General features: G+C 42.7%; 1 protein-coding gene across 7 annotated transcripts in view; it reads left to right on the top strand.

Moving 5' to 3' along the window:
* MAST4 (microtubule associated serine/threonine kinase family member 4) overlaps positions 1-24,707 on the top strand; it is a 618,779-nt gene that overhangs the window by 184,188 nt on the left and 409,884 nt on the right. For all 7 annotated transcript variants that reach the window (XM_070774592.1, XM_070774594.1, XM_070774593.1 and 4 more), the window contains exon 3: positions 20,804-20,928. In XM_070774592.1, coding sequence (XP_070630693.1) covers positions 20,804-20,928 — 125 coding nt within the window. The remainder of the gene's footprint in view (positions 1-20,803; positions 20,929-24,707) is intronic.

The raw sequence follows: 24,707 nt of genomic DNA, 5'->3' as shown, positions 1-24,707 counted from the left end.
GGGACAGCCTAGGTCAAGATCTGCTCCGCATGTCTCTCCTCTTCCTTGAACCAGCAGCTACCCAAAATACTATATTCTCCTTCTAAAAGATGAGAGCAAGGACATGTATATCCACTTGCACAGCAGATTTGAAGTCTCTTCTGGCGCCGTGTCTGCTAACTTTCTATTGGCCAAAGCAAGTCACACAATCAAGGCCTGCATCAAGGGTCAGAAGCACCCCCTACTGCTAACTTTCTATTGGCCAAAGCAAGTCACATGATCAAGGCCTGCATCAAGGGTCAGAAGCACCCCCTACCCACCATGACACCTTGGCAAAGATGCAGATATATAACACAGTTGGGGAGAAATAAAGAATTGGCACCAGTAATTCAGTCTGACATAGTTAGCCTTCCTCTCTTTTTAAACACCATCTTTTAGACTATTTACATTTACCTATTTTTCAATTAAGAAAGTATTGTGTGTTCATTGTGGACAGTTTAAAAAATACAGAGCAACATAAAGGAAAAAGCTGTAAGGCCATAATGCTACCATGCAGACACCCTTGATTGAACTTTTGACATTATCTTCCCCAGCTAAAGCTTTGAATGACTTGAGTAGTAGATCAGAAGAAAAAGCAACCAATACCTTTTACGCAGGGCTGGCATTTCAACAACAGACCTAGAGCTTACCATGCCCATCACTGCCTGCATTTTTTTTTTTTTTTGAGTCTGATGATGTTTTATATCTTCATGGCCCACAGCTTGCTAAATAGGCACCCAGAAGCATCATGTAAACATTGACTGAGCTTTGGAGCCCCCTGATGAGGAAAAAAAGCATTATTCAAATCGTTATACAGATTCTTAAACCAGAGCATGACTAAGTGGTAATGTGCCTGACAGTTCACAGCAAGGAAGCCGCAGAACGAAGGGCAGAACCTCAGAATTTTGACTTCTGGCTTTTTGCTCTGTGGATAATTGCCCTGAATCCTAGTCCCGCATTCCACAGCTGTGATGTCTGTGTGTCACAGCCTTAACAGGCAGAAAATGAGGGGAGACTTCTCTCTCTTATGCAGAGTTGTGTTTTTCAAAACATAACTCGGGTTGTTTGGAATATAAAACCAAGAGGAATCTGTGTGTGTGCATCATGTGCGCGTTAAGTAAGATGTCAGCTTTGTAGACAGTATAAATGGAAACTCCTAAAACCGTTAGCATCATTGTATTCTATCTCGGGGAGAAACTGAGAGACTTTTCCTGCTTGGATGGTGGAAATCAGTTGAAGGTAACATCTGAAAATTAAAAAAAAAAAAAAGGCATTTCAGAATGAGTTTTAGTTTAAGAGGGAAGGGAAAAACAAATCATACAATCCCAGAAAACATTCTTTCCTATAAAATGAACTTGAAGGATATTCTCTTCCAAGTGCTGTATAGGGTTTAATGGGTTTCTCATCCTAAAGGCTTCCTTAGCTTAGTGGGCAAGTCTGGGAAATTTTAGATAAAAGCACATTTACATAAAATATAGCTATGTTGTATGTAGCCTTCCTGTTGTTGTTTAGTCAGTTGCAAAGTCCAGTCCAACTCTTCATGGCCCCATGGACTGTATCAGACTCCTCTGTCTGTGGGATTTTCCCAGGCAAGAATACTGGAGCGGGTTGCCATTTCCTTCCCCAGGGGATCTTCCTGACCCAGGGATTGAACCCACATCTCCTGCATTGGCAACCAGTTCGTTGCCTCTGAGCCACAGGGAAGCCCAGGTAGCCTTGGTATTCAGGAAGTATTGCGTCTGAACAGTCTCCTATGTGCTCTGAATTTTTTCATCTTTGTAATGCCATCGAAAGAATACCTATGTACAAATGGTGTATATCAGGATAATACCATGTGCTATAGCAAGCAAACCAAGGGATTTCTGGGGCTTAACACAGTAGTCATATATTTCTAGCTCATATAAGTTTTTTGGGTTATCAGGCAGCTCTCTCCTCTTGATGAGTTCATGCTCAGTTGTTCAGTTGTGTCTGACTCTGTGCAACCCCTATGGACTATAGCCCGCCAGGTTCCTCTGTCCATGGGATTTTCCAGGCAAGGATACTGGAGTGGGTTGCCATTTCCTCCTCCAGGGCATCTTCCTGGCCCAGGGATTGAACCCATGTCTTTTGCATCTCCTGCATTGGCAGGTGGATTCTTTACCACCATGCCACCTGGGAAGCACCTGTTGAGTCAGGGTCCTACATTCCTTCCACCTTCTGCTTTGTCTCTTCTGTTATGGCCTTGAGATACTCTGTTTCTAGCTGGTAGAAGTGGAACAAAAGAGAAGAAAAACCTTTCTGACTTTTTAGAAGTCCCATCCTGGAAGAGACACACGGTATTTCCATTCCCATTCATTTAACAAGATCCCCTTGCATAGGCAGAGACAAATTTCAAGGCTAAGAGTTAGTCACTCAGTCGTATCTGGCTCTCTGACTCTTTGTAACCTGCCAGGCTCCTTGCCCTTGGAATTCTCCAGGTAGGAATACTGGAGCGGGTTGCCATTCCCTCCTCCAGGGGATCTTCCCCACCCAGGGGTTGAACCTGGGTCTCCTGCACTGCAGACAGATTCTTTACGGTCTGAACCACCAGGGAAGCCTGGGCTATTCGAGGCTAGTACTGGAATTAGGGGAGTGCTAGGAACTGTGGACCTTGCTGGAACTGTTGTCTCCAAGGCCAGCTACACAAGAGGCAGGGGAGACTGAGAAATGGATTTTAATAAAGACATTGAGTGTGATTAACTTAGTTTTCACTACATTAGGTCTGACATGCCTATGAGGCACGTTAAATTGGAATGTCTGGAGAGGATTGTGCGGTAACAGAAGCGGAGAGTCATATTTTGATGACGTGTGGATAAAACCTAGAGCGAACGAGCTTAGGAGCAAATGGCAGTGAAGGACGCTGGGGTAGCCGACATGTTGATGAGCGTGCAGATAGCTCTTTTGAGAAGTTGCACCGTGTAAGTGAGTAGAGAAAACGGGTGTGACCTGGAAGAATATGAGAGGCCAGAGGGGGCCGTCTTGATGTGGGAACCAGGCAAGTAGGTTTGTAAGGTGTTGAGAATGGTTCAGAAGAGATGACAGTTGGAGAGGTGAAGTGCTGTGAAAGCAGCTGGCAGGTATCCAGAGCATGTGTAAAACGGTTGGCCTTTGTAGAGAGACAGGTGCTTCCTTCATCGTCATAGGAGGAAGGAGGAGAAAATGGACGCAAAAGCAGGTAGTTTAGGTACATCCATACCATGAAATGGGCTTCCCTGATGGTTCAGATGGTAAAGAATCTGACTGCAATACAAGAGACCTGGGTTCGATCCCTGGGTTGGGAAGATCCCCTGGAGGAGGGCATGGCAACCCACTCCATTATTCTTGCTCGGAGAATTCCACGGACAGAGGAGCCTGGCAGGCTACAGTCCATGGGGTCAAAAAGAATCCTATGCAACTGAGCGAGCGACTAAGCACAGCACACACACCATGAAATACTACACAGCAATAAAAAGGAACAAACTACCAATTGTTTACTGAAAAAAACACACAACCTGAAAGTTGAGAATGATATTTTCTTCAGTGGACTTGCTGAGGACTTAAACCAGCCTCTCAGACTGCTCCAAAGAGGTAACGAAGAAGCCAGGATATTGAGGAGTTTTGGGAAACAACAACAACAAAATCAGGTAGCAGAGACATCAAAAGATTGGTGTTAATTCCAGAAAAGAACACATCAAGTTAATGCATTTGGCACTTGTCTGTGTCTGGGAAGATGCAAGATTCTGGGCTCGTTGAAATTATTCTTTTGAAGTGCACCTTAACTGTCTCGGGCCAGTATCCCCCTTCTCCACCCTGAATTCCCTCAGGGAGCACAGGTGGACGGCAGCTGCAGTGGCAGCTGGCTTGATGTCTGTAATCCTTCATTTACTGATATGGAAGGTGACATTCTTCATGCACATGATGCATGTGACAACCTGGGTGAATCTCCAGAGAATCATGCTGAGTTTAAAAAAAAAGAGAGAGAAAACAGAAGAAGGAAATGGCAGTCCACTCTAGTATTCTTGCCTGGAAGATACCATGGACCCAAGAGCCTGGAGGGCTGCAGCCCATGGGGTCATATGACAGCACACGCACATGAGAGGGGTGGAGGAAGAAGGGTTGATAGCAATAAACAGAGGTAGAAGTAAAAAAAAAAAAAAAGAGGTTACATTCTGTGTAGTTTCATTTCTATACGATATTCTTGAAATCGCAAAATGTAGACGTAGAGAACCGATTACCAATTAGAGGTTGATGAGACTTGAGCAGGTCATGGGAGGGAAGTAGGTGTGGCTATGAACTGGCAACATGAGGAATTCTGCAGTGGTGAAGAGGTTCTATATCTTGACTGTATCAATGTCATTATCCTGGCTGTGATTGTACACCACAGTTCTGTAAGATGTTACCGTTTTTTAAATTGGGGTGTAGTTGCTTTACATACAGTGTGTTAGTTTCTGCTGTACAAGGAAGTGAATCAGCTATGTGTATACATATATCCCTCCTTGGACCTCCCTCCCAGCCCTTTAGGTCATCACAGAGCATGGAGCTGAGCTCTCTGGGATTTACAGCAACTTCTCACTACTATTTCACGTATGTGCAGGGCAGGTGTAGAGATGTTACTGTTGAGGGACACTGGGTAAAGACTATCTGGGGTCTCTCTGCATTATTTCTTACAACTGCATGTGAACCTACAGTTACTTCAAAATAGCTTTAATTTTAAAATATGTCCTTTCCAGATAAGTGATTTTAATAAATTTTCTTTTCATAAAAAGCAGGTAGTTTAGTTGATTTAGCGGCTTTTCTTCTCAGTGCCTGATGAGAGATCTGGGTGGGTTTGGAGAGGGTTATATGGGAACTGACAAGAGAAGCAAGTCTGAAATTGTCTCAGAGAATAGGAAGGGGAGCTATAAATGAAGTAGGATTTCTTGGAAGCACTGGCAGCCCATATAAGGTCTTCAATCATGAAAGTGAAGTCTGTGTACGTGTTTGAGGGAAAGTTTAAGGCACCAGGGAAATTTGTGAACTGGGAACATAGTCCCACGGAACATAGCAGAGAGGCCTGGGGCATGGTCACCCAGGAGAGCCATGCGGAGGGTGGAGGGAGCTGAGCTGTGTAAGAGTCAGGGAGGGGAGTTTTGCTGCTCAGCGTGGAATTTTCCAGGGGTAGTGCCAAAGCCCATGGGAGCTTGTGTGATAGTGCTCAGTAGACTGAGCAGTGGGTAGGCTGTTCAACTTAACCAGCCTGTGAAGGATGACTGGTACGTTAATATGCTGAAATCTGGCAAGTTTTAAAATGTTTAAAGGGCAAAAGTCTTTACAGTTGTTGTGAATGATGTTCTCATGATGCTCTTGATTTGAGCTCTTGGCCGCTGGCCAACAGGAAAAGGACCCCAGATAATTCATACTTAAGATTATAGTGGCTTAAAAACATCCTGCTTCTATTTGTTTTACTATTTCTCAATACTTACACATTTTCTACTTAAAGTAAGTCACTTCAGTCGTGTCCGACTCTGTGCGACCCCATAGATGGCAGCCCACCAGGCTCCCCTGTCCCTGGGATTCTCCAGGCAAGAACACTGGAGTGGGTTGCCATTTCCTTCTCCAATGCAGGAAAGTGAAAAGTGAAAGTGAAGTTGCTTAGTCATGTCTGACTCTTCGCGACCCCATGAACTGCAGCCTACCAGGCTCCTCCGTCCATGGGATTTTCCAGGCAAGAGTAGAGGGCATATAACTGGGAGCTGGGATTCTCTTCAGTCGCTCTAGTGCTCTGTTTTAGAGCTTGTAACATTGTGTACTTCATCAGCAATGGTTTATGAGGCTGCAGAGTATCTCTAACTATTTTTCTGAGTCCCTGAGCAATCAAAAGGCAAATCTATTAGCATCTTCCTTTTGGTGAGGGTGCATGATTCTCAGCCCTTACAAATCACTTGCTGGTAGTTCTATTTCTGGTTTCTTAAGGAACCTCCATTCTGTCCTGTATAGTGGGCTGGGGGTGGGTAGGAGGGAGGGAGGTCTAAGAGGGAGAGGATGTATATACATATAGCTGATTACATATAGCTATATACATACAGCTGATTCACTGCGTTGTACAGCAGAAACTAACACAGCATTGTAAAGCAATTACACTCTTTTTAAAAAACAAATAAACCAAAAATCACTTGCTGTCTTCATTGCCCCATGTCAGTTTGTCTGGATATTTTATTTTCTATCTAGGTGTTCTAACTGGAAGATGGTGATTTTGGTGTATGTTGTGTTTGCAGCCTCTCCATATCAGAGTAGGAAGCTCTCCTGAGACTCCCACTTAATGGGGCACACAGCTGTTAGCCCACTCCTTTGGCAGAAGCTGCCTCCCAGTGGCTGGCTGTCAGCGGCCTTCTGCTGCAGCTCATCATCCATGCAGATGGCCTACCCATGAGTCATTGCTCCTAGTGATGGGCATGGGGGGGAAGCATCACATGGCAGGTCCCAAGTCCTGCTTAGGGTCCCCATAGCAATTTATCTCTCTTCCAGTCTCTCTCCCAGTTATCTGTTTCTTTTTCTCCCTATCTCTCCCCATAATTTCTTGTGTTCAAGTGTGATTCTATAAATAATGGACTTTGGTTATTCCTGCTACCTGGGGGTTGCCAAGCTGCCACCTTGTTCAGAGCCAGGCTGCAGAGTCCTATTTGAGGCTCAGTTTTCTCCCTCAGACATTCTGTACCGTTGACAGCATCACAGGAAGTGATGTCAGGCATGAGAGGAGAACCGAAGGAAGAGCCTACGTGAGGACTTGAGGACTCAAATGTGTTGCTTGTGTACCGAGAGTCAGATGAGAGGCTGAGCTATTTGCTTTTATGTGTGCAGAGGACTCCGGAGAGGACTGGCAGTCCTGCTCCATCAGCAAATCCAGCTCTTCAGAAGTCCTTTGTCGAGTTCTGTACCAGATAGAGTTTGAAGGACTTAAAATTAGTCCCAAGTGTTAAGAACAGATTGTTGCCAGAAGATCTGATTTCTCTTAAGTTTCTTGAAGTGCCTTCTGTGAGGCAAAAAGTAGCTTGGGCCTTAAATCATTGTGACATAGAATTCCAAGACTGCTAGCGTAGGAGCATCAGTTGCATACTGAGAGAGCTAAACTGTGATCACCTGCAAAATGTCATTCTGGGCCTTACTGGGTATGTTGGACGTGATCAAAAACAGTGACTGAAATTCTTCAAAGTAACCCCAAAAAAGAGAGCGCCTAGTGGTCATTTGAAGTTTTTGCTGGCATTATTTTAAAGGTTGTATGTGTCCAAATGTATTTATATCAGGAAGTTCTCTATACCAATTAGACTAATGAAGAAAATTAACAGAAACTAACCAAAGATGTATGAACTAGGTTTCCCAAAGCTGTTTATCTCTCTCCCAATTCCTCTCCCCGTTTTCACTCTCTGTCTTTCCCCCTTATTTCTTATAGTCAAGTGTGATTCTGTAAATGATGGACTTTGGTTATTCCTGATTGAAAAAATGAATTTATTGAATCCATATATCAAAAATTTAAGTTGCTTGTTCTTAAAAATTTTTTTAGAATAGAAAATTGATTTCAGATTTTTTATTGAGGGATTGAATTTTTTGAAGGGGCATAATCATATTCCCTTTTTTCTCCCCAGTTTTTTTTTTTTTTTTTCCCAGTGCTCCTCTGAGAATCTGTTTAACTGATAGAGTGGACTGAGGCCTGGGCATGGCTGGACATGGTTTTCCTCTCCTTCATGCTCTGTGTACTTGTAGGTTCTGAGAAGCATGCTGATTCCAAGTTTGGAATATATACAGTTGGAATGTATATACACACACACACACAACTTGGATATATGTTTTGTATGTATATTGTTTTTAAGAGGTGAAGTGATTAGACCCCTGTGACTCTTCAGCATATATGAGAAAGTCACAGAAGTTGAATGAATTGTGTTAGTTAAGAATATGAAATTATGAATTTAAATAATGGAAAATTAGTATTGATTATTAAATCCCACATACAGCACTCTTTGTATCAGGGGGAGGTAAGGTTGGGAAAGGCAAGGAAATGGCGGGTGCTGCCATTCCCCGCCACACTGGCACCCAGGTGCGAAGCTGACTCTTGCGGTGATGCTTTCTTACACACAATCTAACTTCAGTGCCGCAGCATGAAGGTGCGTGTGGGTGCTGCAATCAGTAAATTCGGCACAGGTAAGTCCTCTGGAAAACACGGACATGGTAATAGGCTATAATACAGTAGTGACTAGGGGAGACACAGATATGAAGGAGAATGGAATGCCTGACTCACACTGAACGGGGTGTAAAGACGGGGAAGCAAGTGACTTGTCTGGCTGGGGAGTGTCTCAACATCTGTGCTGATTTTTCAAGGTGTGATGAGAAGGGCCTGAAATGGGTGTCTGAGGCTTAGATTCTTGTCGCATGTCAACTGCTCAGTAGCTGTGGCTTCATTTCTGGTTCTCAGTCTTCTTTGTAAAATAAGCACATTGAACCAGATACTTTCAAGGTCCCTTGGAGTTTAAGTAGTAAATGCCTTTAACTCGCAAGATGAGGAGTAGCGGGAGTCTTTGCAGACACTGGTTTGCTTCATTTTCTCACTTCACACTTATATCCTGGCTCCACTGTTGAGCGGGGAAGCCCGCCTCCTTCCCTGGATGGCAGTTATGTTCTGTCCTCTGAGACCGAGCACACCAGGCCATCCATCTCCTATTTAAAACTCATTTTCATGGGCTAATCAAAGATCAAGAATGTAGACTTATTTTTAACTTCCTGGATGGAAACTGAAAATGAAGCTGACTTTTTGTCATCTCCACAGGAACAAGAGTAGGCAAAGAAATGCAAATGCCACCAACCGGGATGTTTAAAGATTGATAAAAATTAGTGTTTCTGATGTATTAATGACCCTGGTGGTGGTAGCCTGCATTTGTCATTGTCATGTTCTGTTGTCATTCAAGGACTTAATCAATGCATATTGTCAGGGCTAAATTTATTTTCTTGTGTCTGCCTAGCAAGTTCATTTCTCTGGTTTTTGACAGTACTGTCTCAGGCCCCTGCATCCCACCAAGGCCTGAAGGGACAGCTAAAAGTAAGCCTCCTTGTTCTTTAACTCCTTGCTGACTTGATCCCTGGGGGGTAAAACTTTTGAAAAGAGAAAACAGTACCATTTAAAAGTCTGTTTCTCTTTTTCTGAATAAGAACACAGGTGGAGTCCTTACCACTGCACCAAATTAGGCTTGAAAAAGAATTTGTTTAAGGTCCCTTAACTCCCAGTTTACAAGTCCCTGTAAAGGAGACTTAGGCGTTCGCATGCACACGTGTACACACAGCATCGCATCCTTAGTTTTTATTTAGTGCTACATGATGTAAGATGCACCTGCAATTTTGCCCTAAAGTACTCTAGACAACATTGAGAATTACGTATGCCATTGCCCTTTTATTAAAACCTCAGAAACAAATTGCTCTAAGCTCAGAACAAGGAAAAGGGGGTTAACTTGGTCTGATAAATTTGAATTATTGCTTTTGCTGAGTAGTGAGAGTTGGGTTTCTTACTGTGCTTCTCTCTCTGTTTTGGTTGCCAGAAATCTCAGTGCAAAGTATTTTTATTGTTTTGTTTTCACTCCATTTTGCTAGCTTTTGTCTGCACAGGTATGTATAAATAATGGAAAAATAATGGTAGGTGATACATGCACAGACCCGGAGCAATGAGACCCCCATCTCCAGTGTACAAAACAGGGAGATGAAGCTCACAATTCTTTGTTACATTCACATTCCATTTCAAACCCCTTCACATCACTTTCACAGCCACACTCGCACTCTATCTTTTCTGTTACCATCTCACATTGTTCTTTTCTTCCAGGATGGATCACTTTTAATTTTCTTTTATTTGTGTATCTATCGTCCCTTTTACTACTTAATAGATGCCTTTTCCTGTACCCTCATAAAAAGCCTCCTGCCAAAAAGCCATTGCCAATCCTAAGTGCTCAGGAAATAGGGTCACCAGATAAAATACATGACATTCAGTTAAATTTTAATTTCAGAGAGACAAGGAATAATATTTTTAGCACAGAGGTGGCCAGTGTAACATTTGGAGTATGCATATTCAGATTTATTTGAATTCCAGTTTATTTAGGCATCCTATATTTTTCTAAAATCTGGTAACTCTATCAGTAACTACAGCAAGGCTCTGTTCTGAGGCTTTTATGAGAGATGTTGTCTCATAGGTACATGCATGGTAGAAGGGGCAAGAGCCTGGGGCCTTACACACAGACATTAGTACTCTATCCTTTCTCATGCCCCACTTCCCTTCCTTTATTTGGAGACAGGTCACTTGGAGACAGGACCAGCTTTGTAGACAACCATAGGTAGATCTGAGGTGTCAGTGTGTGAAAGTCTGTGTGTATATGCCCACTGCCAATCTTTCAGCAGGCACAGTGTTCTCTGTGAACTCAAACAGCAGGAAGTTAAATGCATTTAATGAATGACTGGAAGAAAATGATCAGGCTCTCAGTCTTGAGAGATGACAATTTGGAGGATGATTGGAACAACCAAATGGCTACCTGAGCCCCAGAGCACAGATTTCCTCATAAGCATGACTGAATTCCCTAAAAAGGAATGTTAAATAGCCTAATGATACTGTTACTTTAAGACATGAAGCACTGACCCTGGAATTCAGGGCTGAATTTGCCTGAAGTTCGTAATGTCACCTGAACTTTCAAAAGTCAGGGGCTAAATAATTGACTAGAAATATAAAGCCTGAATTCCAACCCTACACTGGTCATTAATTTCCAAGCAGTGCTTGAAGCATTCATAAGGCTAATCCTGGCTTAAATTTCTTTCTTCTTAAAAACAAGGGCAACGCCATATTTCACAAGGCACTTAAGTGACTTTGTTAGAATTTAATTCGGGGTGCAGGGCTATAGTTTGGATAACCGTGTTTCCTGAATCCTATCGCTTTTAAACCAGGTAGAATAGACATTCACTTTCCTAGTAGGGGTTACAGAGTCCAGGGGTCCCCAACCTCCAGGATCTAAATCCTGATGATCTGAGGTGGATCTGGTGTGATAATAGTAGAAATGAAGTACACAGCAAATATAATGCACTTGAATCATCTCGAAACCATCTCCCCAACCTCACAGCAGTCTGTGGAAAAGCTGTCTTCCTCGAAACCAGTCCCTGGTGCCAAAAAGGTTGGGGAAGACTGATTAGTCCTTGATTGAGATCGCCCATCCCAGAAGCAGGGCATTTTAATAAATTGTGATTTGAAAGTGCTGGCCGAGATCTACTATGCAGTATTTGGGGGGAAATTTTACAGCTGTGTCTTAGATTTTCTGTTTATTCATTAACCATTATCAACAAAGATTTCTTAAGACAAGAATAGTATATTCTTTAGGAAGCATACATAGACATTCAGGAGGAGGAATTTGAATTCTGTTTGGAAGAAAAGCCAACATAAAACTAGACACTGTTCCAAAGAAATATATTTGGAAATCCACTGGTGAGTGAATTAGATTGAATATAAATGTTTCCTTATAAAAATATAGAACTTGTTATGAAATTTGGACGTGTCTGGAAGTTTTTGCTTAGATTGTCATATGGAGTTTATTTTCTCTCTGTGGCTGCCTTTGTTCTTTTTGTTTCTCTTGGAAAGCTCTCGATCCCCAATTCCTCCTTGGCCTCTGTCATAACTGTTTAGATGTAGGGCAGTTGTCAGAATGTTTACCATCTCAGGATGCCAGTGACATTTGGGTGCGTCAATCAAAGCATCCTAGCATGCAAAGGAATGTTACTGAGTAGGATTCGTAATTTCTCCAAAAAGTAAGTTACTGACTACAGACTGTTCTCATGTGTACTCAGGTTCATCAGTTTGCTTTGGAAACAGACAGTATTTTGTGGTGGTGTCAGATCCTTTTGGAGAAGGGTTTTAGAAGAGAATATCAAAGCCAGGAGAAGTGACATGATGTTTTTGTATCGTTTTAATGCTGCTGAGCCTTTTCACTATTGTTATGGTTACAAAACAAACAGCTGAACCATATTTGAATATTTGAGGCAATGTTGTTCAGTCGCGCCCGCTTCTTTGCAACCCCATAGACTGCAGGCTTCCCTGTCCTTCACCGTCTCCTGGAGTTTGCCCAAACTCATGTCCATCGAATTGGTGATGCCATCCTCTATCGTCCCCTTCTCTTCCTGCCTTCAGTCTTTCCCGGCATCAGGGTCTTTTCCTATTTGAGGCAATAGGGATTTAAACAAAGATGGAAAAATCTGAACCTTGGGAGAAATATAAATGAGAGACAGAATGGAGAGTTAATATGCACAGACATAAGTATGTGTTTCTGTAAAAAGTTTAGTAGGTTCTATGTACTAGGTGCAAGTGGGACTACAAAGACAGATGAGATATGTTTCCAGCTGACACTGAGTTTCCAGTGGAGGAAAGCATATTGTGTACAGAAATAAAGGGCATTCTATACACAGGCAGCCCCATAGAAGCGGGTGGCTGATGGGGGAAGGTAAGGCGAGAAGTGCCCCGGTTGTGGATTCAATGCCAATAACACCAAAACGGGTAAAGCATCTTGGAGGGGACCCTGGCCAGCACTGAACACACCGTGTGTGTGCTCAACACCGCACTGGGCACTTGACACGTGTTACCTACGATCATCCCCACCTGAGGGGATGGACAGGGAAGCTCAGAGAGGGAAAGTCATTCATCAAGGGTTTCCAGCGAATAAATGGTGAAACCAGGGTGCAAATCCCTGCCTGACTGGTTTCCCGCTCTGTGCTCTTGAGCTCACTTGGTGAATGAAATAAGAGCCATGTATCCCAAAGGGCCTTGAGCTGGAGGGTTTTTGATCCAGTTTGAGGATGACACTGAGGAGGAGTGCCCTTCGCAGGAAGAGTTGTTTAGCAACGGAAAGTAGAGAGGGTAATAAGCCATTGTTTATTGTGGGCCTTCTGTTTGCCAGATGGTATGACAGGCTCTCAATTTACATTCTGTGTCCTCACAGTCACCCCAAGATGTTGGTCAGTCATGTCCATTTTAAAGAGCATTTATGGCAACTTGAGGCTTAAGAAGTTAACAAGGTCACGCAGCTACTGCGTGGCAGTAGTCAGGCTTTGAATTTTAGATTTTAGCTTTATGGCTGGGGCCAAAGGCTAGTGGATTTGAATTCAGCCATTTCATTTCATGAGTTTAAAAATTGAAAGTACAGTTGACCCTCAAACAATGAAGCGGTTGAGCATGCCTACCCTCTGCGAAGTCAAAAAGCCTCATGCAACTTAAAGCCAACCATCTCTAACTACGGTTCCCTCCAGCCATGGTTCCGTATCTGCAGATTGAACCCTTCACAGTTTGGGCAGAACTGCAATGTTGACCACTGAAAAAAATCCACAAGTAAGTGGAACTGTGCCATTCCAGCCTGTGTTGTTCAAGGGTCAGCTGTCTTTCCGGGATCCAGAGCAGGCAGCCAACATGTTCGAACGGAATGAAATTTTGGAAAGGGTTGGACTAACTGGTTGAGAAGCCAGAGTATGACAGGGGAGGAGGAGGTGGCTCTTATGACTTTGATTATTATTTTAAAAAGATGCTGGTCCTCCAGGAGGGTTTAGAAAGGTGTAGAGAATGCAGAGGAGGGTGAGGAAGGAGAAAGACGAAGAGAGCACCGGGAGCTGACAAGTAGTTTAACAGCTGCTCCACATATCCGCAAAATGACTCTGAGAAAAAATGGTTCTATTTATTTGCCGTTTCCTTCCATATATCTTCCCAACAGCATTCATCAATATCTGTCATTTCCCAGGGGGTTTAGACATGTCTAGCAATTCATTCTGCTGAATTATATTTCAATACGAGGATGGAGGGAGGCTAGATTGCAGATGTTCACTCTGACCTGTGCCCGGCGTCACTTAGACACCATCCCCTCCCGGCTCCCGGGTGCCCTCACTCACACTGACACTGCAGGCAATGCTGCTTGATGTCAGATTCGTATTGCCGTGTTCTCATTAGGGTAGCTCTATTTAATACTTCCTTTAAAATCAACTTTAAGTTGTCACGTTAGCCTTTGGTCTGTACAGCTAGAGCTTAGAGTCAAACCATTATGTATTTTTTGATAGGAATTTTATATCCAGACGATCACCCCGTGAAAGGTGCAAGGAGTCGCTGGTGAGGGCTGGTTGTCATTGCAGAATGGGAGAATTTGCTGGGTGTTGGAGCATCAAACGGAGAAGGCAATGGCACCCCACTCCAGTACTCTTGCCTGGAAAATCCCATGGACGGAGGAGCCTGGTGGGCTACAGTCCATGGGGTCACTAAGAGTCGGCACGACTGAGCAGCTTCACTTTCACTTTTCACTTTCATACATCAGAGAAGGAAATGGCAACCCACTCCAGTGTTCTTGCCTGGAGAATCCCAGGGACGGGGGAGCCTGGTGGGCTGCCGTCTCTGGGGTTGCACAGAGTTGGAAATGACAGAAGCGACTTAGCAGCAGGTCCATCAAAAGGCAGCAGTCAAGTACTAAAAACAATAGGAACACCAAAGCTTACTAAGCTCTGTTTCGCGTATTAACTCACATGATCCAAATAGCTTCCCTTATTAGAATTTGTTAATCTCACTAGATGAGAAGAAATATTTCTTCTTTCAGAACAAGTTAGGGGAAAAGAAAAGGGGCCAAATATATTTCTCTTTAAGTGTAGATCTGAATTGTTTCCACTTAAAAATAGACCACGTGTTGGCATTTTTGCCCTTTTGCCATTCAATGGCAAGGGTAACAGGGGATCTCTCTGTGACTGGGGGTGAAAAGACCACTGTACTGTTGAGTCATCTCGACACATTTTCCAAAGTTACTTTTGATTAAAAACTGCAGTCGGCAGTGGCAGTGGCAGCTTGAGTTGCTGCTCCATAGCCTTGTGGTTTGTCCAGGGGCTTGGATTTCCATAGATGTGTGTTGTTCTGGTATTTTTCTGCGGTCCCTAGCTCTCTCAGGGTATGGAATTAGGCTGTAGAGACGCCTTGACATATTTGTCATGGACCCAGTCAGTCTGGGCTTGCTCTATCCGTTCACATCTCTACTTGCTCTGCTTGCTGCAAGCTTCCTTTTGAAGTGTCCCCCTAACTTTGTCAGGTTTCCCAGGTGGTGCTAGTGGTAAAGAACCTGCCTGCCAATGCAGGAGATGTGGAGGACACAGGTTCTGTCCCTGGGTCAGGAAGATCCCCTGGAGCAGGGCATGGCTCATCTACTCCAGTGTTCTTGCCTGGAGAATCCCAAGGACAGAGGAACCTGGCAGGCTACAGTCCATAGCATCACAAAGAGTCAGACATGAGTGAAGCAACTTAGCATACATGCACCTTGTCACCTCATCAGGCCCATGTGGTTAGTAATTCTGCCTTGCATTTCATGTTTAATACAGAATGCTGCTGATAATATTCTAAGAAGTGAAATTGGGCATCTCTGGTGGGGTTGAGTCTTAGTAGCAAAACAGGAGTTGACTGCTGCATTGGGAGATTAATTTGAATCAGACCTTGATACCCCATTGGCATCACGGTGCTGTGACAACCAGCCCCCCCAAAAGTATGTGTTCTCTCTTCATTTGGCTTTCAGTTCCTGTCAGTGGATATCCCTGGCTAGTAGGCAGTGATGTCTTCAAGGACTTGGGGTCATGCCTATGCTTTAGACTTTTCTTGTGTGAGTCAACACACACTTTTTTTTCTTTTTTTAAGGCTAGAATAGCAGCTCAATATAGGAGTCAGTGAACTTCAGCCCTCCCTGGTCACAAGTCTGTTGGTTTCTCAAATTATATTTATTTATGCCATTAAGAAGAATGATTTAGCAGCATTGTCAGTGCTGTCTAGGTATAGTTATTCTTTTGCAGTGGGGACAAGAAATTGGAAGTCAGTCACCCATGTGAGAGGGAAGATGAAAGAGACCGTGTCTCTGTGTTGCAGCAGCCCAGCTGAAGATGAATAAAGGGAGCCTGTAATTGCCTGTGAGCACGACAGCCACTATGATGCGGGAACCGATGTTTAGGGCTGAGCAATGGGGCATGAAAGAGGAATATCCTGATGATGATGGAGTGCGCTGTAGGGCGATGGCTGCTGACTCGCGGACTCTGTCCAGGTACTGTCGGTGTCTTAGCACGCTCTTTAAGCTCTCTCCGTTTTGAAAGTTTGGAGAGGTCTTGAAAAACTCAGTTCCTCTGACTAGTAAATGATTTGGAGGGCTTAAGTATAATTTGAGTATAATTTGTGAAAGCAGGTCCTGATGGAGTTCACAGTAGATACCTTCTTTTGGACAACAAAAGGACGCCCTCATTTTTTCCTATATATGGTATGATAGTTTTAGCTAGGCAAGGGAGGGTGTGTATGTATATGTGTATGGAAATATATGTAACAAAACTTGCTATTTTAACCTTTCCTACTTTATAGTACATTAAGTATACAATTCAGTGGCATTATTAAGTACTTTCGTATTGTTGTGCAACAATCACCACTATCCATCTCCAGAAATTTTTCATCAAATTGAAACTCTGTACTCATTAAACAATAATGCTTCATTCCCTGCCGCACCCCTCCCCCAGCCCTCCAGTAACCACTGTTAAACTGTGTATCTCAATGAATTTGCGGAGAAGGCAATGGCACCCCACTCCAGTACTCTTGCCTGGAAAATCCCATGGATGGAGGAGCCTGGTAGGCTGCAGTCCATGGGGTCGATAAGAGTCGGACACAACTGAGCGACTTCACTTTCACTTTTCACTTTCATGCATTGGAGAAGGAAATGGCACCCCACTCCAGTGTTCTTTCCTGGAGAATCCCTGCTGTCTATGGGGTCGCACAGAGTTGGACACGACTGAAGTGACTTTGCAATGAATTTGACTATTCCAGGGACCTCAATAAGTGGAATCATATGATATGTTACAATATGTGTTCTTTTGTACCTGGCCTATTTTACTTAGCATGTTTTAAGCTTCCTCCATGTTGTAGAATGTGTCAGTTTCTCTCCTTTCAAAGGCTAAATCATAATCCATTGTTTGTATATGCTACATTTGGTCATCCATCCATCCATCCATCCATCCATAGACATTAGGGTTGTTTTCACCTTTGGGCTAGTGTGAATGATACAAACCTCTGTTTTGAGTCCTTCCGTTCACTTTTTGTGTGTATATACCCCAAAGTGGAATTAGCAAGGGAGGTCTCAGTAGGCAGCCGGGGGTGAAGTGGCAGATGTAAACTTTCTGGGGACTGCTGTGGAGCTTCTGTAGATGCTGGTGACAGCAGAGCCTGCTGACAGCCCAAAAAAGAAAGCTGATGGATGAGAGACGGGAGCCTGTGGCCCCATCTGCATGCTTGTGGCACCAGCACCGTGCCAGCTGCCCACTGTTCTTTTTGTCCCAGCTCTTGCCTCTGTAATGCTCGCCCCATTCTCCATTCCTCCCTTCTGTGGCTCCCCTGCCCCTCACCAAAACCCTTGAGAGCAACACACGGGCCACCCTAGCTTCCCTTTCTTCCTGGTGGCTACCTTAGAGGGATGGTCAAACTTTGCCAGCATTCTTATATATAACTGAGCACCAGAAGCCATTTCTCAAGACTGCTTTGTTATATAGAGTTCCTAGGTCTATTTTCCCTTTACTGTCCTATTTGTAGTCAAGAGAAGTAACCCAAAATGTAAGACCATAGCCTGACTGCTAAATCTGTATTGCATTTCAGGTGATACGGAACTTACTTGAGGCTTTTAAATCTAGGCAGGTACCATTATTCTCTGATGCCAAAGTAGGTTTCCAGAGGCTATATTTAATTCTTTATATAGCTGTTCTGCTGAATTTGTTGCTGACCTGATATTTTCCTACTTCAGAGGGATACTTCAAGCATACATCTTTGAAAGCATGCATCTCATGTTTGAGGACATGTGTTTATGGAGGTCTTGCTTCTTGTTGGTTTTTTTTTTTTTTAATTCAGGGTGAAAACAAAGGAAAACTCATGCCAGGAAAAAGACCATATGTAACCTAGATAGAACCAAGGTACAATCTGAGCCTTAGTAATGTACTTATTTTTGTACATAACCTTAAAAGTTTGCAGATCTTTCTACTCTGTTGAGTAAAGACCCTGTGACCAGAACAGTGATAATAATCAGTATAAAAACTCCATTCCAATAACCCATACCTCTGTGGTTGAAGCTGGACAAATTCTTGTTTCACTCTGACCCACAGATTTCAGCTTTAATATGGACCTGTCTTTATTGCCTCTAAATTTCTAGTTATGTCAGTTGCTGCTACTGCTGCTGCTAAGTCGCTTCAGTCGTGTCTGACTCTGTGTGACCCCATAGATGGCAGCCCACCAGGCTCCCCCGTCCCTGGGATTCTCCAGGCAAGAACACTGGAGTGGGTTGCCATTTCCTTCTCCAATGCAGGGAAGTGAAAAGTGAAAATGAAGTTGCTCAGTCGTGTCCAACTCTTATCGATCCCATGGACTGCGGCCCACCAGGCTCCTCCGTCCATGGGATTTTTCAGGCAAGAGTACTGGAGTGGGGTGCCATTGCCTTCTCCGTATTATGTCAGTAGACAGTACCTAATAAAGGTTTTAATAAGCATATTGGAATTTTAGCAATGTGTTTCCAAAAAACACAAAGCTGATCAAAGTTCCAGTTGTAACAACAAGCTTGATACAGCATTCAAACAGAGCAGCCAGATTGCTAGGCAAGCTCACCTCTCCTACAACAGAGTGGGAATGGTATTATCCATTAATTTCCACCCTGTGCAGCTGAATAATGCATTGACAGATGCTAATTTTCTTAAATCGTAGGCAGCAAATGATGCATGAATACAGCAGCAACACACTTTGCAGAGGCTCTTGGTAGTCATCAGAAAGAAAATTTGTATAAAGTTTGATGTAATCACTATCAACTATGGCACAATGTTGATGCCTTCTAATGACTGCCTTAAACCCATCTGTTGTTCTCTTTTCCCTATTAACACTAATGGGGGTCCAGGCAGGAATAAAATACTCCAAGTGTTGTGCTATCAGACCCTCCAATTTGTAACATTCCTTGATTCCTAGGATGAGACTAGGAATAACATCTAAAATCTTACCTACGACAGGATAATAAACATTATGTAAATGCTTCCTAATGTAATTATTTGTTCCAGTGGATTAACAAAATTTTATTTCTTGTTCACCTAGCCATCCCTCATGTGTTGCATAGCTCTTTGTGCTTATTTTTTTAAGTTTATTGAATGTTCATTATATGATGTGTTTTCTTTTTTTGATTTTAGCACCACCCTATAAGTTTACCCCGGTTTTACAGCTGAGGAACCTGAGGCTTGAAGAAGGTCGTGAATAAGTGATGGAATCAGTTTGGGGGGTCAGATTGGGCAGTCAGCATTTTTGTATGTAAAAATGTTTGTCTTGCCATAAAATATGAATTCTCACATATTTAATATGGTATGTGCATACATGCTCAGTTGTGACTGACTCTACGAACCCATGGGTTGAAGCCCACCAGGATCCTCTGTCCCTGGAATTTTTCAGGCAGGAATACTGGAGTGGGTTGCCATTTCCTCCTGCAGAGGATCTTCCTGACCCAGGGATCGAACCTGTGTCTCCTGTGTCTCCTGCATTGGCAGGTGGATTCTTCACCACTGTACCACCTGGGAAGCCCATTTAATATGTTAACATATTTCCATTTATTTCAATAGTTAATATATTGCAATATATTAATACATATTTCAATTGTTATTATATATCAATAGTTATAAACCAGTGGGCGCTTGTGAAGTGCATGCCTAAGGAAAGATATGGGGGTTCTTTTATAAGGAACAGACCTGCTGGGCAGAATACCAGGCACAATGTTACTTCTGCTGCAGGGTTACCAGCCACTCGGGCCACAGTCCTCATGAATCTTGGAGGGATGAAGCTGGAGTCCCCATACATGCAGCCCGTAGAGGAAAATCTACAGTTTGGTTTCTGTCTTTTCATTGTCTTCATGTGTTTTTTGGGAAAGAAGTGTCCACTTGTTCTTTCATCATTCAACAAATATTGAATGAGTATCTGCTATGACCAATTACTGTGCTACCGCAAAATATCAAACATGGTCTCTGTTTTTACTGAGCTTCATTACTATGTGACTATGCATGCCCATCCTAACAAAAAGGTGTGTATCTTATGTGTTGATAACTAGTCTAATCCGTGTACTGAAGAAGTAATACAATGTGAGTTGGTTCAGCTGTTTGACTTTTAAAGACATACACATATATATGAGTTCAAGGTTGATGTAAATTGCTCATTGAACCTACACTGACATTAATGTCCGGCTTTATGCAAATGGATACCATCATCTGTCCTGTGGACACAGCTGGATGAACACCAGTAGCTTCAGAGACAGAGAAGCTGGGAGAAAAGGGCACCAGCCCCATTTCACCTTGAAAGACTTCCAACTCCTCCTTTTGTCGGTCATGATCTTCGTAGACACTTTCCTAGTGCATTCCTATATCACTTTCCATATTAGCTATTTTAACAGTACATTTCTAAATGCACATGTTCATTTCTACAATGCTGAGGATGCTTTGTGTGTTTATATATATATCCTCAACTCCTCAACATAGTAACAAGACCCTTCCTCTTGCCCTACAAATTCTGGAGATGAAGAGACTTACCTGGGTTTATGTGGGAACTTCGAATCAAAACTTAAAACTGAATCTCCCGACTTGAAACAATCTGCTTCCAGCTGCTATACAATATAATTGTAATGTACGGCTGAAATGGTATATAAGGATTTCTATAGAAGCACTGCCATTCTGCCCACTATTCACACTGCCCTCTTTTTATCCCCAACAGGCAGGTATCTCCTTCCAAACCCGGCTGCGGGGCAAGCCTGGGCCACCTCTGCGGAGACGTCCAACCTCGTGCGCATGCGCAGCCAGGCCCTGGGCCAGTCGGCGCCCTCGCTCACCGCCAGCCTGGTGAGTTGTCATCGGGCTCTGTCTGTGGTCGGTTAGCTTTGCTCCGTGTCACCACCAACGTAGGGACGTCTAAATTTATTGAGTTTATTGTTCTAGATTTGAACTTAAATCTACATTTAATGTTAAGCACAGATTTGACACTGAAATTTTTTGTTTCCAGTGTGCTGGTTTTTACCAGATTTTCCCCTTCAACCTAAGTTGGAATATTTGTGTAAACTTAACTCTGTTTCAACTTTTCCCTCGAAAGAAATGAAAATGGTTCTCAGCTTTTTTAAAGTAAAGAACTTATTTGAAAATAATTTCAAACTTACAGGAAAGTTGCACGAATAAGACAAATACATACAGCACCAGCTGATCCTTTGCCTGGGTTTAAGTATTAACTCTTGCCTATTTGCTGTACTGATTTCTCTCTCCGTGTATATGCATATACATTCGCATATAATGTTTTGAACTCTTTGAGAATAGGTTATATATATCATGGCCTTTTGTTATCACAGGTAACTTCATTAAATTTATGCATGAAAGAAGTCTTTTATCTGCTCTGCCATCTGTATTTCATTTTTATCAATTGGCCCAATAACGTCCTCTATAGTATTTTCCCTCCTTCAGTAGAGGATCCAGTCTGGGGTCATGTCTGGAAACTCTCCCCAGTGTTTCTTTGCCTTTTATGACGCTGAGTTTTGAAGACTAAGTGACATCCCCACCCCATTTTTTAAAGGAATATTCCTCGTATGACAGTGTCTGGTATGTCTGATGTTTTCTTACAGTGAGCTTTGGGTTTTGCATTCCAGCCCAGAATGTGACACTGGTGATGTTGTATCCTTTCAGGTCATGCCATGGGCAGGTGATGATATGTCCATTTGCCCATCATTATGATGTTAATTTTTTTCACCCAGACAAGGCATTGGCCAGTTTCTCCACAGTTAGAACTTTTCTCTTGCAGTCAATAAGCCTTTGGCAGGGAGACACTTTGAGGTCATCCAAGCATGTTTCTTCTTATCAAAAATTTCCTTTGGATTCCATATTCATTGGTGATTCTTGCCTGGATCCTTCTCTTCTAGAATCATTGAAAATGGTTATTATTTTCAGCTCCAGCACTCTCTCTACACCTACACGTTGGCACATGGCGTAAATATTTATGATTTGTTAGCAGCATGGGCTTCTGCTGCTGAGTCACTTCAGTCGTGTCCGACTCTGTGCCACCCCATAGACGGCAGCCCACCAGGCTCCCCCGTCCCTGGGATTCTCCAGGCAAGAACACTGGAGTGGGTTGCCATTTCCTTCTCCAATGCCTGAAAGTGAAAAGTGAAAGTAAATTCGCTCAGTTGTGTCCGACCCTCAGCGACCCCATGGACTCCTACATGCCTTAAAAAAAAAAAAAAATAGACTTTTATTTTTAACCATGATGCTTACGAGAATTTTGTTTTCCAGTGGGCCCATTACTTTTCAACTTTAACCTTTGGCACAGCCTAGAGGTCTATACAGGTTGCTTTTGTATTGGTGGTGGGGTTATATGGTATTGGAATAGATTTTGAAATATCTTTTACTGATGGTGATGCAAATGATATGTCAGTGCCTTATAATTTTATACATTGATAATAAATCATGAGATATTTGAAAATCGTTCAGTAATGTAGAAAGATCTGATTTAGGTCTAACCTCTAATCCTGCTTTTGTCGTTAGGTAGCTATATACATTTAAGCATATTGCTTAGTTTCTTAGATTTTATTAGCTCTTCAGCAAACTGTGAGACGAAACAACCTATTAAACAGTCTCTGGAATTCAGCGTTGAAACTCACTGTTTCTAGTTTCAGAATCATAAAACTTCTGAACATACTGGATAGTTATCCCTGAAAAGTTTCTTTGAGGATATTTTATGACTTCAAAATTGACTATGGTCTTTAAATCAAAATGTATCTTTTACTTCTCAGGAAAATTTGGGGGCTTATTTTTAAAGGTTCAGTTAAATGATGCGTTTTAACATTTTCCCCCATCCCATCCCCGAGTTCAATTACTTTTCCTTCTTGAGAAATTTTATTAAAAGCTTATTTTACTTTCGTAAGCATTTACTTTTTGAGGAAAGAAGAAAATTCCTCGCAATCAGTGATTTTATTTTTTTTTAAACAGAAGTGCTTTGGGGGCCACTACAATATTATTCTTATACATAAATAGGTAATCCTGTATGTTTATTGCCAAGCAAATCATTCTAATTAAAACAACACTGCCACAAAGTAATGTGTCTAATACTGGTAGTTATGTACTCAGACTAGAAACTGATTGATTGATTGATGAAACACATGTCAGGTGACCTAAGATATTTGGAAATAAGATACAAAACCAAGGAGAAGAGCATTCTTATCAGAGAGTCACTTGTCAGCTTATTTACCCTGCAAGTATTCATACGGTTTAGGAGCAAGACTAGAGAAAATGTTAAAATACCATGAAAAGCAAACTTAAAATAGTACCTGGCACCTAGCAAGCCTCAAATATTAGCCAACATAAAAATCACATGTGGCATCAAAGCCAGATGGTGACTGACCATTTACTACTAGAGAGTGAAGGTTTAAAATATCACCCTCATCATATCTTTACTTCAGAGGTTTCCTTGCTTCCTAATTGTTGTCTAAGGAAAACCATTTGCAGGCTGTTTGACCATGTCTTCTGTCCCCCACCTTCTGGCATTTCATGAGCAGGAGCAGCTGGAGGAGAGCTGCCAGGCAGAGCACTGCCTTGATTTCCTCATTGTTCGGCAGCAATTTGCTCAGGTTTCTCTGCCATGTCACTTATTTCAGTATGTCACTCAGTATACTTTCATGACTTTGCCTTTTTTTTTTTTTTTGTGCCCTTTGCAGAGTCATTCAAGTTAGTCTATGTTTCTTGGATTGGCTTATATCTAAATTATGCTGATTACACCTAACAGATTTGATAGAGAATGATGCTGGGGGAGTATTAATGTATATCTATTAGACCTTTTTCTTTTTCCTTTCTGTCCCCCTTTTTCTTGTCTTCAAAATAAGCCTTATGTTACTGGAAGTGCGCTGTACAGTAGAACATTGTTAGTTGCTCATTCATGTCTGACTTTTTGCAACCCCATAGACTGTAGCCCAGCAGGCTCCTCTGTCCTTGGAATTCTCCAGGCAAGAATTCTGGCATGGGTAGCCATTCCCTGGGATCGAAACCAAGTCTCCTGCATTGCAGGAGGGTTCTTTACTGTCTGAGCCACCAGTGAACATGCTTCACTCTCATTCTCTCCTTGCCACGGTAAGCCCCATTGCCCCCATCTTCAAGCTGTAAGTTTACCTTCCTCAGCGTTTATCAAGGCCCACCTTTGTCTTAGTTCTTTGTGTTTATGCCTAATATCCCCTTGCTAGACTGCACGTTCCCTGAGGGCAGAATTCCTGTCTGATCTGACGTTCTGCTCCTCACTGTTCCTAGCACAACACCGTGCATATAGGAGACATTCAGTAAATAATACTGATGGAATGGATAATCTCTGGTGGAAAGTGACAGATTCCTTTAGTTGCAAGGCTGGAGTGATGATGCGATTCTGTATGCTATCTTGGGTGTCTAATTAAGACCATCTATCTAAAGTATTTTTGGTTTTGCTGTCCAGTGCATCTTATAATCGTGATTAGCCTCAAAGTCCATGTAATGGACCAAATCCCATTCAGTTGTAAAGAATGCGCCTGCCAGTGTAGGAGACATAAGGGACATGGGTTCGATTCCTGGGTTGGGAAGATCCCCTAGAGTAGGGCATGGCAACCCACTCCAGTGTTTTT

Source organism: Bos indicus, chromosome 20 (genome assembly GCF_029378745.1).
Source record: "Bos indicus isolate NIAB-ARS_2022 breed Sahiwal x Tharparkar chromosome 20, NIAB-ARS_B.indTharparkar_mat_pri_1.0, whole genome shotgun sequence".
Taxonomy (NCBI): domain Eukaryota; kingdom Metazoa; phylum Chordata; class Mammalia; order Artiodactyla; family Bovidae; genus Bos; species Bos indicus.
This window is presented reverse-complemented; position numbering and strand designations above follow the sequence as displayed.